The following is a 15,121-nucleotide window of genomic DNA, read 5'->3' as shown; positions in this document are numbered from 1 at the left end:
GGAGAAACCCAAAGCAGTAGATTAGTTAGGAATCTAATTTAATAGTTTAGGCAGGGGTTTTTACATTGTGTGTTTTACTTTAGTAATTCTTAACAATGATCCTAAGAGGCAGCCTCTGTTACCTCCCAACTTATTGATGAGAAGTTAAATACCACATCCAAGGTGACACAGCTAGCAAGTGGCAGTACTGGGATCTGAACTCAGGTCTATCCTACTCCAGAGTCTGCTATATGATGCTGCTTTAGATCTACTTTTTTTATTCTGCTATATAGGGCTGCACTCCTAGGGTGGGCAGCACTGAGAACAGGGGAAATGGGGGTATTTTAGAATTAAAAGGGACAGATATGGTGATGGATGAGACCACACCTGATATAGTGGAAGGCTAAGTCATATTAGAAGAAATAAGTAAAGGCTGCTGGAATAAATGGATAGGGACACACACACACAAATAAAATTTATATATATACCATTTATATATAATATATATAAATATATAATATATATATGAGATATATGGCATATATAATATATGTAAATATATTTATACATGTAGGGAGGGCATGGTAGAAATATTTCACTAATAGAGGAATACAGTTAAAATGTGACCACTGGGTGAAATTATATTACACTATCATTATCTTGTATTTTCTTTTTAATTACAGATGAAATGATTCCTTTCCAACAGTCCTGAAGGATACCATTTGTGCCATTGATTAAAGGTAGCTGTATAGGGGCTCTTGGGTGGCTTAGTCAGTTAAGCGTCTATCTTCAGCTCAAGTCATGATCCCAGGGTCCACTGGGCTCCCTACTCAGCAGGGAGTCTGCTTCTCCCTCTCCCTGCCTGCTCCCCACAGCGCTGCTCATGATCTCTCGATTTCTGTCTCTCTCAAATAAATAAATAAAATCTTAAACACACACATGCGCGCACACACACACACGTAGTTGTACAGCTCTGGTTCCCAGAGGGGAGGAGGGTGGGAGAGCAAGGAAAGAAGGGAAACATTTGCCTTCTAAAGCATATATGAAAATCCAGGTTGGTAAGCAGCAGGTTTAATTTTGGAGAGAAAAAGTGATCCTGCAATTTTCCCATAGCAATCCGCAATATATATATATGACTCAACTTGACTAGGTATGCTTTGGTTTTGTTGCTTTTGGCTAACGATATTTTATTTTCTGTAGCTGGTAAAATGGTTAACGTTATATATGAAATGTATGAAAAACTATGAAAAGAAGGTCATCCGAAATAGGTCTTATGTGGCAAATGTAAATAAAACTGGAACACTGTTTTAGCAGATACTATCTGCTGCTTATTCAGCAGATACTACTTGCTGATTCTACCTGACATAACTGACTTTGTTCAGGTAGACAATGTGTCCCCCTGAAACACTATACCTCTTAGCCTCTCTTGTGGCTAGAAGTGATCAAGTAATCCAGTTACAACCAATGAAACATAAACAGAAGTCTGCAGGAGATTTCTGGGAAAGTTTGGCTTTTCTAACATAGACATGGTTCCCCTCCATGTCACTTTGTTTTCTCCTTTTTTTTAGTCTGGAATGCAGACAGAAGCCTGAGAGTAGAGCAGCCATATTGTAACTGTGAGGACTGGCAGGCACATGCTAATTAAATAAGCATATGGGGGGGAAAAAACCAACCAACAACAAAAAACAAACAGACAAAAAACAACCCACTGGAAAGACCCAGGAGGCATTCTGTGGCTACTTGAGCATCTCTAACTGCTGACCTCTGTTCTTGTATTAGTAGAATAATAAACCCCATTTGGTTAAGAAACTCCCATTTGGGTTTCTGTTACACACAAGTGAATGCAAAATCTAACTAATATAATTAGCATTTAACATACTTCATAAGCCAGTTTGGTGGAATGCTCCCTTTTTATTTTGAGGAAACTTTACTTTCATTTATTTTTTTATTAGTGTTCATTTATATTAGTGGCCTAGAATGTACTCCATAGTTTTCTATGTGCCTCCTTTTCTACCATTTTGCCCTTTTTTGTTGGTTACTTCTCTCTTTCTATAGCTTTCCTTCTCTTTCCTCCCACCTCTTTTTCTTTTGATCGCCCTTTGGTTGAATGTAGGGCTAAACATAAATAAGTTGGCATGGATAGGGAATGGTGAAAAGGAGTAGTAATATATGTGCATCTGCTGGAATTAATAGGTCAACAAAGTATTATTATTAGGCAACTCTAAATAGCCTAGTTATATGCACTCAAATGGCATAACAGTTTAATGTAATACAAGATTCTGCCTGTCATATTTAACTGTAATGCATATACTTGTACCATGTACAGTTTTATTTCACAAACTCATGAGATCCAAACTGGTAAAATTTCTAGGTAAGAGAAAATAGACAAGGAGTCTATTGTGAAACTCAAGTTTCCTTATCTATGAAGTTAAGAAAAATGGAACTTACCTTGCAGGCTACTTTTAATGATTAGATAAAACAACATAGCCAATATAGTGTTTAATCCCATAACAGATACTCAAAATCTCCATATATAATAAAGTTGTATCAGAATTTATTTCAGCATTTCCCTATTGAGTCTCATTTGCAATCTTCTCTACTGTAAACAATGCTTACCTAATACCCTTGGCTAGATCTATTTTCTTCTGCACAAGCAGCAATGTTTCCCTAGGCTTGATTCCCTGAAGAGTGCATTGTTAAGTAGAAGAGTATGAACATTAAGCATTTTGGTAGTGCCAAACTGCCCCCAAAAAGGTGGTGTCAGTTAAGGTTCCATAAACAGTGTATTACAGTACATGCCCTGTCAATGTCAGATACTAAACTTATTTTTAAATTTTGCCAATCTGGGGCGCCTGGGTGGCTCAGTGGGTTGGGCCTCTGCCTTCAGCTCAGGTCATGATTCAGGGACCTGGGATCGAGCCCCGTGTCAGGCTCTCTGATCAGCGGGGAGCCTGCTTCCCCCTCTCTCTCTGCCTACCTGTGGTCTCTGTCTGTCAAATAAATGAATAAAATCTTTAAAAAAATTTTTTTGCCAATCTGACTGGTAAAATGTTTTAATTTTGATTTCTCTGCTGCTAGTGATGCTGAAAATCTTATGTTTATTGGCCATTTGTATTTCTTTTCTTGTAAACTGGCTATCCTTAGCCTTTCTCCACCTTTCTACTGAATTCCTTTGTATTGATTGTGAGAGTTCCTTACATATTCTGGTTATTAAACTTTTGTCTGCTACATATGCTGCAGTACTTTCTCACCATCACTCACCTGTTATGGTATCGACTTTTTCTTCTTTGTAGAGAAGTATAAAATTTTTAATAGTTAAACCTGATCTTTTTTCTCTTTTTCTTTCTGAATATTGTATTTTATTTAAGACATTCACTCCCAAAGAGTATGAAAACATTTGTGTATATCACATTTAAATACTTTTAGAATTTTTAATTTATAATATTTTATGATTTATGACATTTTCTTTTCCAGTTGCATTTTAAAAATTTGTCAAGTTCCCTGGAAAGCCCTACTGGAATTGTGCCTACAATCACACTAAGTTGAAGATTAATTTGAAGAAAAAATACTGTCTCCCACTTAGGAACATAGTACATGTATTATTTTACTTATATCTTCTTTTCATGCCTTCAGGAAAGTTTCAGGTACATTTTTTTAAATTCCCACATAGGTATTTCTTGTTAATTTATTCCTTTTGCTATACTTATAAATAGAATAATTTTATCCATAATGTTTTAAAATTGGTCATTCCTGTTAAATAGAAATGTTAATGATTTCCATTTAATGATTTTGTACCACATTTCTAAGCTCATTAATTAGATTTTCTGTTGATTCTAAGACTTCCTATGTTGATAATTATACTGGATAAAAATGATAATTCAATCTCTTCCTTCCTAGGATTTCTACCTCTGTGTTTACTTGTCTTCCTGTATCAGCTAGAACTTCCATATAATGTGAAATAGTGTTGAAGATGGGTAACCTTCTTTTACTTTTCTGACTTAAAAGAGAATCCTTTTGCTATTTCATGTGAATTAGGTAACTTGTACGGCCCAGAAGTCATTTGAATTTAAAAAACCAAGTAGTATGTACACTCATGTGCTATCCTTTCAGGTTTTAAAACAGGGGTGGGGTGCCTGGGTGGCTCAGTTGGTTAAGTGTCTGCCCTCAGCTCTAGTAATGATCTCCAGGTCCTGGGATTGAGCCCCACGTGGGGCTCCCTGCTCAGTGGAGAGTCTGCTTCTCCCTCTCCCTCTCCCTGCCTACCCTCACTTGTGCTAGCTCTCTTTCTCTCTCTCAAATAAGTAAATAATAAACAAGTAAAATCTTTAAAAAAGAAAGTAAAATTGAGGTGATGCTGAGCTTTATAGAATGACATGGATACTTCCCTTATGTTTCTCTGATCTAGAAAAGTTTTAATAATAGAGAGATTATCTTTTTTCTGAAGTTCTGGTACAATTTAGTCATTTTTATTCCTAACATATTTTTTCTAGGAAACCATTTATTTCATCTAAATATTCTGAATCACCGCTATAGAACATAGTTCTGTAGAATAAGAGTATAATATAATTTTATAATTCAGAAGATCTTATCATCTTCCTCTTTTCTGATCTTTCTTATGCCTTTTTTTTAAAATGATTTTATTTATTTGTTTGACAGAGAGAGATATCACAAGTAGGCAGAGAGGCAGGCAGAGGGAGAGGGTGAAGCAGGCTCCCTGATGAGCAGAGAGCCTGATGTGGGGCTCAATCCCAGGACCCTGAGATCATGACCTGAGCCAAAGGCAGAGGCTTAACCCACTGAGCCACCCAGGCGCCCCATGTCTTTTTTTTTTTTTAATCTCTAATCATATTAGCCTTAAGTTTTTTCTAACTTTCTTGTACATTCTACCCTTTCTAAAAAAAATGGTTTTTTTTTCGTAGTCAGGAAAAAAAGGAATTCTTTGCAAATACACATATCTTATATCAAGTCAGATAACTGAATTATTGAAATTTTGTGAAGTTATGTATATATTTATATCTACCTGAATGTTTATTAAATATCTATCTTCCTCTTTGATTTGTTAACAAATGGCTTTGTCAATTTCTCCTAGGATTTCATTACTCTTTGCTTTACATATTAGAAAGCTATGTTACTGAAAAGTTTGTAACTTATATTCTTGTAGAGGATTGCAATGAATGGGACAATTTTCTTAATATGATGTGCTTTTAAAAATTTTTTAGTGTTAGTATCACGCTATTTTCTTTTTATCATCTTTCTGATAACATACACATATACTTAAAGATTTCATTTTGCTATCCTCAATTTTTCTTTTATTCTTTTTTAAAGATTTATTTATTTATTTATTTAAGGGCGGGGGCAGGTAGAGGGAGAGGGAAACAGAGAATCCCAAGCAGACTCCATGCTGACTGTACAGCCCAATGTAGGGCTCGATCTCATGACCCTGAGAACATGATTTGAGCTGAAATCAAGAGTTGGATGCTTAACCAATTGAGCCATTCAGGTGACCCTCCGTCATTCTCTTTTAAGGTGGGGTTCTTATAAATAGCATATGTTGAATTCTGTTTTTACATATTTAATGTAAATGGAATTTATCCTACTGATAGGAATGATGATAACTAGTATGTGTGGCCCCTTCTAGCCATATGATTTTGTGTTCTATTTTCCATGCTTTTTTCTTCTCCTTTGTTAAACTGATCAAGTTTTAATCCCTCCTTTTCTTCTCACCCCTAGTTATTTGGGGTTCTTACATCTCATATTCCCATTACTTTAGAGGGTAGCTTTAATATTTTAAATCATATTTAATCTTTTGCCACCAATCAGTCCTTTTGCCAAACACCATCATTCCTTCTCAAACTTGTCCATTTTGAGATTTTGGTTCCAGTTTATTATTAAAATTTATTTTAATAATAAAAAAAATAAAAATAAATAAAAACTGACAGAATCTGCTTGTCTGAAAAATGCCTATTTGGTTTCCTTAAAAATTTAAAGGTCATGTTCTTTGCCTTCTGGAAACCAGAAATGATGACAATACTGATGAGAAATCTAATTATGTTCACATTCTTGTTCTTTTTCAGGTAAGCTGCTTTTTTTTCCACTCTGAAAGAGATTACCACTGCTTGTTCCTTATCAAAAATTTCATCAGAATATGGTCTTATTGTTGATCACATTCATCCTGCTTGACCTTTGATGGGTCATTTTAATCTGAAGGCTTGTGCATTTCTTTTGCTTGGGAATTTTTTTCTTCTATATTTTCTTGAATTATTTCTTCCCTCTATTATGTCTTTTCTTTCCTTCTAGATTTATTAGACAAATTGATTCCTTTAGCCTTTCTTGCATGGTTTCCATTTTTTTGTTGTTGTTCTCTATTCCAGTTGATTTCACTGACTCACTCTTCCAGAACACTAAATCAGTATTCAGCTGTGTGCTTTCTATTATGCATCTACTGAATTTCTTTTGGCACTATATTTTTAAATTTCCAAGAATATATTTAAAATTTTCTAATTGCTCCTTTTTCAGAATAAGCACTATGTTCTTGCTTTACAGATGTAGTGTTCTCTTATATTAGATTAAGTATAATTTTTAAAGCTATCTCTTCTCTTTCTCAAACTGTCTAATCCCATCATGGTGAGTCTTTGTAATGACCTTGACCCTTCCCTTTCAAACATGCTTCCCCTCAAAAGTCTGGTTCTCCTAAGCTGTGCATTTATGTTCATAATGAAGGATTGGCTAATTAACACACACAGCAAGTCCACTATCTATTAACTATATTTTATTTATTTATTTATTTTAAAGATTTTATTTTATTTATTCGATAGAGAGAGAACATGAGTGGGGGTAGGGGGAGGAAGAGGGTGAGGGAGAAGCAAACTCCCTGCTGAGCAGTGAGCCTGATGTGGGTCTGGATCACAGGACCCGGGATCAGGACCTGAACCGAAGGCACTTAATCAAGTGAAACCCGAGGCAACCCCTATCAGCTATATTTTAGACAAGTTTCTTACTCTTACTGTTCCTCAGTTTATTCACCTCTAAAATGGGATAGTAATACTTATGGGACTGTTTGAGAATTAAATAAATTAACACTTACAACACGATTGTTTAGAAAAATGCCTAGTATACTGCAATTGTTTGATATATAGTATTATCACCATGGTTTCCTCTCCCCTGGTGGGCTAACTTATGTTTCCTTGTGGGTGAGACATGACTGATTACATGCATATGAAGTTGGGAGGGAGAGAGGCAATGACCTTATTTCTCCAACAACAGGTTTAGGAGTGACTTTGCTCTAGTGGTAGAGAACTGAGAATATTACTCTCTTGGATAGAACTGCGTTTCATCTCATCTCTGATCATCTCTGGCTCCTTCCCACAAACTCAAACCCTGCTGTTGTCTTAGGACCCCACATCAGCATCAAAAATCCTTCCAGGAAAGTAGTTCATTTTCATTAAAGAGTAGTTTTTAGGTCTCTGACTAAATGTGAATGTTGCCTACTGCTAGGTAGGGTAAGGTTGGAGAATTGGGGATTGGAAGCAGTTCTTTGATTTCCCAATGAATGTCTTCCTCTAACTTTTCTTTTCACTTGTTTACTTTGTACTTGATATTCTGCTAGATTTGTTCCTACCATTGTTTTCTTGGGTGAGTGTTTTGCTCTGTGGTTTTTATTTTCTCTGTTATTGGTTATGTGCTCCCATTTGCTTTCTAAATGCCAACAATTCTTCACAATTTCTAGTGAGCTAATGACATTCTTTCACTTTGTTTCTAGTACCCATTCTTAAAGAATGTGTTTCTGTCTTGTTAGTAGATTTGGGGCAAAGAGAGGGGTGGATGCTAGGGCTCAGCCCTCTAACTTGAGCCAAGACATATTATTTTGCATACCAGCTACACACTAATATCTGCTGATTATAAGCAAGAGAACTGTTTATGCATTGCATCTACGTTTAGAGAGATATATTTATGTATATTATACACATTTTAAATCTCAATAAATTTAATCAAGGACTTAATTTGATGACCATTTCAAATGCAAAGCAAAAAAAAAGAGACATTAACACTTATCAAGTATTCATATAACTACATATAATAGTTCTATCTATATATATATGTATCATATAACTATAATGATACAGAATTAATGTAGAGACTAAAATAGAATCATTTTACTCTTGTTTCTTTTAATAAATACAAGTGTATCTGAAAGGCTTACAGTCCATGTTCTCAGCATTTCTGAAGGCTTCTTACCAAATATGCTCTTATTACCCATAATTTTACCTATCGATTTGTATAATGTATTTCGAGGAAAAAATTCAATATCAGCCATTCTTGCTTTTTCCCCCCTTTTTATTGAACTACCAAGACTAATATAGCACATCACTAAGCAAAAAGTGCTATTTACTATGCAAAAGGCACAGTCAGTGATTGGCATCAAAGACCAATTGATCTACCCATTACTGCTATCTCCCTACCCCCACTAGCACTACTATGAAGCTATTGATTTAAACACTGTCGATCGGTTTCCATTTTCTGATTTTGGGCAGGCCAATTAAGAAAGTGAGTAATTGTGATTACACTGCTTCAGGATCAATTACATTTGATGCAAGACAAGGTGTTCTTTTGGAACATACAAAAAAATAATTTTTGATCTAGTATGTTTATGCATTCAATAAAATCTAAAATAATTTATATATTCACAATAGAAAAATATATTAATATAAGTGTTTATAATAGCTAAGGCTATTGTCTATATAACATAAATTCATCATTTTCCTAAAATTAGCATAAAAGAAATTGAGAAAAAATTGTTCATATACACTCCTCAATATAGGACAAAAAAAAATCAAACACTACCTCCATACTTATCCCTAAAGGACTGTAGTTAATTATCACAGATAAAATGCAAATCTTGTCCAATGGACTACAGAGGAAATCTATAATGAAAAGTATTTTAAGAACCCCTACCTCATTATATAGAATATATAAACTGATAAGAAAAATAATTTTTTTTAGTTCTTAATTTTGCCCTAACTTGGTCTTTGTCATTGGGCTCACATTGGTGAATCATTAAAATGAATATACCTCTGGTGTTGGAGGCAAATCTATTTAGAGTGATGTTACTCATAGTCTTGTGGTCAGTAATATTGATCTGTGTTGTCTAATAGAAAAATAATAAACAATTACTAGGCAATGTTGGGAAAAGTAATCAGTTTTTATATATCACTAATATAGCAGACCTCCCAAAACATAAAGGTGATGATCTGCATAAAATCAATGTGTTATGCTACATTGCTTATATTCATCATTGAAGGTTCTCAGCAATAAATGGTACAATATTAGGCCTGAATTATTGGTAAATTGAATAGGTACATGCAAAAGAAAAAAGTTCACTATATTTAACCCATAAATTTATTTAAAAATGTCTATTTCCTAAACTCGGTGATTTTTATCATAACAAATTCTCTTGTAAGCTAGCTAGAATTTAGATAAATAAAATGTTTCAATACTTGTTCGAATAAAAACAAAGCAATTTCAAATCAAAGTAACAAATCATATCCTATATCAGAAAAGTGTCAGAGTTCAAAGATAATTCTTAAAGATGGATGAATATAGCTTTGTATTAATTTGCTAATGATTTCTGGACTTCATCAGAAATGTATAAAACACTACATGAAAATTATAACATTAATAAAATCCAATCCTAGAAAGGTTCTTTTGAACAGTATTCACCCAAGAAACCTCTGCCAACTTCTCTCTGCTTTTTCAAGTTTTATCAGAAGCAGTTTGTAAATTAAAGTAAAAGAGAAAAAAATAGAGTAAAAAGGGAAGAATGTATGGGTTTTAGGTACTGACAGAATCAATATTTCTCTACTTAAGAGGCTTAAGATAACATAAAGGATATCTTAAAAGATATCTTCTCTGGGCTATTCAATATTGCTAAAATTTTCAATTTCTCCTGAATTTTCCTCATGAATTTTTTAAAATCACAGAGTTACCAATTAAAAATATCATATAGCAATAGCTTGTTACTTCAACTGTGAATTTCAGTCATACATGGCAGATTGTAATGGCTAGCTGTGTAACAAATACTAGAAATACATACACTACAATTTGTACAACTATTCCACTGTAGTCTAAATATTGTCAAAGAAAAGCACATTTGCTTAAACGTTTTGTCTCTCAAAGAGAAAAGCTGTTGAAAGCCTAGCTTTTGATCTGCTATCCTTTACAGGTAATATAAAATACAGGAGAACAATTGAACTTACCACAACTGGAAACTGGCAGTCTGAGTGGAATCACAAAAGTCAATACCCATTGAAACAGTAATGGATCCCTCAGGCTCGAGAGATTCTAGGAAATAAGATAATTTAGACATGAAGACATGGAGGACATGAAAAGAGGCAAACTAAACCCTGAAAACTTATGTAATGTTTGTAGTTTGGTTAAAACAGTCAAATTTAACGATGGCTTATAAAAATAATTTCAAACTAAGAATATTAAAGTAAATTATAAAGTAATTTCACATTCTGCTTGAAGACTTTCTTTTCCATAACTTAATTCTGCATGTATTTCTGTTTCAGAAATATATCATTTCACGTTTTATGATATTGTCTTTATAGGTATTGAAGGTGAGAAGGAAATAAATGTATTCCTGTTTGGAGCAACTGTACTATAAAGGACTCTCTGGCTGCTTTTTAGAGATTATGTACTTACAACTATGGAATATTTATTCTAGATATAAAATGTAAATTTTAAACAATATCCCAAATCTCAAGTGGAAATAAAAATCCTTAAAAATGCAAATTAAAGCAAAGCTGCAAGAAGAAATCAATTTGTATTCAGAAATTAACCAAGACAACTGGTAATATAGGAACTAAAATAATAAGTCTAATTGCATTATTTAAAGAATTATTGGAGGAAAAATTAATTAGATTATCATGAGAAAACAAATAATAAAATGGAATCCTAGAGGTTTAGAATTTCTGAAGCTTCCTCTATCAACTAACCAAGAATGGGAAATAACTGTTTCATTAGATAATACCAGCTCCTTTCAGTTGACAGTGATAAAACTTAAGACAACATTTTATTCTGCTTATGATTACGAAGTTTGGCTATGCATTAGAATCATGAGGGATATTAAACATATGGTAATATATAATATTAGTGCTATATATATTAGTATAAACAAAAATAAAAATAAAGTGTATATTATGTATTTATACAGAAACCATCCACTTTAGATTTCTACTTTGTTCAAAGTCTTCAGAATAATTGCAGTCATACTGCACAGTAGCTTTATATTTACCTTTATTCTGTATATATCTTAATGAGATGTAGTTATATTTTAGCAAGGACACTCTAACCTGGGAGACTATGACTATCGAAGGGCTTATTGATAAGTATTGTTTGCCATTTAATGCTAACCATGACAGAAACGATGGTACAGATGGGACAAATAATAATTCAATAAACTTAATATATTAAGAAGTATATTTATGTCTCACAGGTTCAATGAAGATCAGGATTAACTGTTTGATGCTTTTTTTTTTTTTTAAGATTTTATTTATTCATTTGGCAAAGAGAGACACAACAAGAGAGGGAAAACAAGCAGAGGGAGCGGGAGAGGGAGAAGCAGGCTTCCCCCTGAGCAGGGAGCCCAATATGGGGCTCGATCCCAGAACCCTGGGATCATGATCTGAGCCAAAGGCAGATGCTTAACGACTGAGCCACCCAGGGGCCCCTTGATGCCGATTTTAAAATTGGTTTGTTAGTGGTATGTATGTTGGTTTGCTGATTCCAGTGAATTTCATTTGTTTATAAATCTAAAATTTATCAGGATGCTTCACAAGTACCAAAAGACTTGCTGCCTACATCTTTAGCAAACTGACTTTATTTATTTATTTATTTATTTTGCAAACTGACTTTATTGTAGAGCAAGTAATTGCAATGATATTTGTTTAGATTTTTCCTAGAGCTACACCTTATCAGTTCACAGCCCTGTCAGTCACACTGTTTATTCATATACTTTAGTGACTCCTTAATGCTTTCTTCTGTGCCATAGATATATTGGGGTTTGGTCTCGTTTGCAGCTGACACACAGGTGGCAAATGCTGTCATCTCCAAAACATGATGGCGTTCATGTTTTAAATCTCTCTACATCGTGTATCCTTGTATTTCATTTGACAAAGTGACAGTTTGCAAGATGCCTTGTTGATAGCAGTCTTTGACACAGTTTGGTACCATCTTCAGGCTTAAGATAATTAACCGTGAGCTTAGTGCCACACTAATTCTGGAGGACAGCTCATGATCAATGGCATGTTTTATTATATGAATGCTTCAAGAGCAAAGTGATCAGCATAAAACTATTCATATAATTGATTTATATTATTTGAAGTTTACTACATTGGGAAAGTTTACTCAATTAGTTGTATGTATTTGGATACTACTTCCGGATCAGTGCTATACACATAAAAGGATTATACAGAAATGGCTGAAAAACATGGGCTCTATTATACCATACCATTAATAATGAAAAAAGAAATCACACAGGCTGCCACTGACTTTGATTTCACAGTTGTACAGTAAATAGTGAAATACTAGCTGAACTCAAACTTGTCAACTGTTGACATAAAGTCAGTGAATATAGTGCAGAGCCTAAGCTGTGTGTGTGTGTGTGCGCGCACGCGTGCATGTGCATGTTATTTATTTATTTTTCTAAATAACATTTTTAAAATTATTTATTTCTTTTCAGTGTAACAGAATTCATTGTTTATGCACCACACCCAGTGCTCCATGCAATACGTGCCCTCTGTAATACCCACCACCTGGCTCCCCCAGCCTCCCACCCCCTCGCCCCTTCAAAACCCTCAGATTATTTTTCAGAGTCCATAGTCTCTCATGGTTCATCTCCCCTTCCAATTTCCCTCAGCTCCCTTCTCCTCCCCATCTTCCCATGTCCTCCATGTTATTTGTTATGCTCCACAAATAAGTGAAACCATATGATAACTGACTCTCTCTCCTTGACTTATTTCACTTAGCATAATCTCTTCCAGTCCCGTCCATGTTGATACAAGAGTTGGGTATTCATCCTTTCTGATGGAGGCATAATACTATAGTGTATATGGACCACATCTTCCTTATCCATTCGTCCGCTGAAGGGCATCTTGGTTCTTTTCCACAGTTTGGCGACCATGGCCATTGCTGCTATAAACATTGGGGTACAGATGGCCCTTCTTTTCACTACGTCTGTATCTTTGGGGTAAATACCCAGTAGTGCAATTGCAGGGTCATAGGGAAGCTCTATTTTTAATTTCTTAAGGAATCTCCACACTGTTTTCCAAAGTGGCTGCACCAACTTGCATTCCCACGAACAGTGTAAGAGGGTTCCCCTTTCTCCACATCCTCTCCAACACACGTTGTTTCCTGTCTTGCTAATTTTCATGTGCATTTTAAATCTCTTATGTACTTGGTCTCTTTGGGAAAAATGGGACAACACATTATTTCTAATACTCTTGCAAGAAATACAGTTTCATGCTAAGGGCAGGAGAAAATCCAGACCAAAGTCATTACATATTACAGACAAAAAAGAAAACAGACTGGTGACAAATAAGAAAGCTGTTGGACTCCTTAACATATACATATGTGGTTATTAAATAAATGCCTTATTTCCTTCATTTCACAAAAACATTAAAATACAGTATTTGTTCTTTGTTGTATTCTTAAGATGTTTCTGGAGGACTAATTAAGGTATATCATACTCTGTAACTCTACTGTAATCTACTGATAAAAGAGACTAGGTGGTCTTACTGCACAAGAAATACTTGACGGTATTCAATACAATGCCAACAAAATGAAAAAAACATTACAGTCATAAAAGTTTGCCCAAGAAAAGAAAAGCCTATGGCTAGTACTGAAGCAATGGTATATATTCATATTTTATCTCTGTGTTAAGGCCATACTATGAAATTTATTATATTTATTTCTTCTATTCTACATAGGCCAACAAAAGGTCAACTCATCAACTCATTATGCCAGCTCGAAGAAAAGTTAATACTGTTCTACTGTTTTAACCTTTGGCTAACATTTTCAACCTTCAGACAATTCATTTATCAGCTGCTTGACATTTCTTAAACTAAACTAATTTTTTAACTAGGTAAAAAATGCTGGATTTTAAGCACTAAAAAAAGAATACAAATTGGGATATTCTAGAACTCCTTACCAATATATTAACTTCACAAAGTAATTAACTAAAAATCAGGACACTCTGTATTCATTAAATGGTGTCTTAATTACCAAATTATTTTTAAAAGTGTATTAAAAGTGGGATCCAAAGTCAAGTCACTTTAACTACTTTGGTTGCTTATAAATATCTACCATATGTCATCTGTTAGGAATTGTTTTATTCCTTTGTATAAAAATATAACACAAATAATGACTTCCTTTACTGAATGACTCATAAAAACAATAGGAAAGAATTCAACAATGTCAAAGAGCTCAGGCAAAAATGAAGAAAAATAGAATAGTTATGTGAAATAATGAGTAAAGGCAGCACAGTTGCCTGCCTAAAAGGTTTTGCTCACCTAAAGTATTATAAAAAGGAACTATCTGGACCTTTCTGAAAACAACATTTCAAGGAATCAGTAACAGACACCTTATATCCTTTTTAATTGATATTATTGCCTGAAGCATCTCCCAACTAATCTTTAGGCCCATTTTCACTTAGACAAAACAGAAAAAATAAGAGGCAGACATTCTAATTATTACATTAAACTCAAAGTAACACACAAGTGTTACACTTAATTTTTGAAAGGTATATTTCTGGTAAAATACTTAAAAAATGGAAGGAAATGACAGTTGATGAGCATGGAGGTTGGAAAGCACATGGTACATCTAAGTGGCAGCCCCTTCTGCGTCAGTTGGTGGTGCTGCGGGTGGGAATAAAGGACCAGGACTGTCCTATCTTGTGCTTCATCTCCCGGAAAAGGTGAGATTTCTGGGTTTGTTTTTTAATGTAAAAACACCTAGATTTCTAAGTGGTAGCAGAAGATCAAAAATATTTTAAAACATGATGTGTATAAACACTAGTAATACACTACGGGCAATTTTACAGTGTATGCCTGGAAAGGAAGACAAACAGAATAGCATACATTCTCTC

The 15,121-nt window shown here is 34.3% G+C and overlaps 1 protein-coding gene and 1 pseudogene across 2 annotated transcripts in view; one reads left to right on the top strand and one right to left on the bottom strand.

Moving 5' to 3' along the window:
* LOC308342884 (large ribosomal subunit protein uL23-like) overlaps positions 1–15,121 on the top strand; it is a 1,151,147-nt pseudogene that overhangs the window by 245,158 nt on the left and 890,868 nt on the right. The gene's annotated exons all lie outside the window — the stretch shown is intronic.
* The window catches only part of AP3B1 (adaptor related protein complex 3 subunit beta 1), a 282,043-nt gene that overhangs the window by 20,162 nt on the left and 246,760 nt on the right, over positions 1–15,121 (bottom strand). The window contains exon 24 of the mRNA XM_080804718.1: positions 10,233–10,317. Coding sequence (XP_080660844.1) covers positions 10,233–10,317 — 85 coding nt within the window. The remainder of the gene's footprint in view (positions 1–10,232; positions 10,318–15,121) is intronic.

Source organism: Martes martes, assembly GCF_963455335.1.
Source record: "Martes martes genome assembly, chromosome: 5".
In the NCBI taxonomy this organism is placed as follows: domain Eukaryota; kingdom Metazoa; phylum Chordata; class Mammalia; order Carnivora; family Mustelidae; genus Martes; species Martes martes.
The sequence above is the reverse complement of the archived record's forward strand: the minus strand, read 5'-3'. Positions and strand labels throughout refer to the sequence as shown.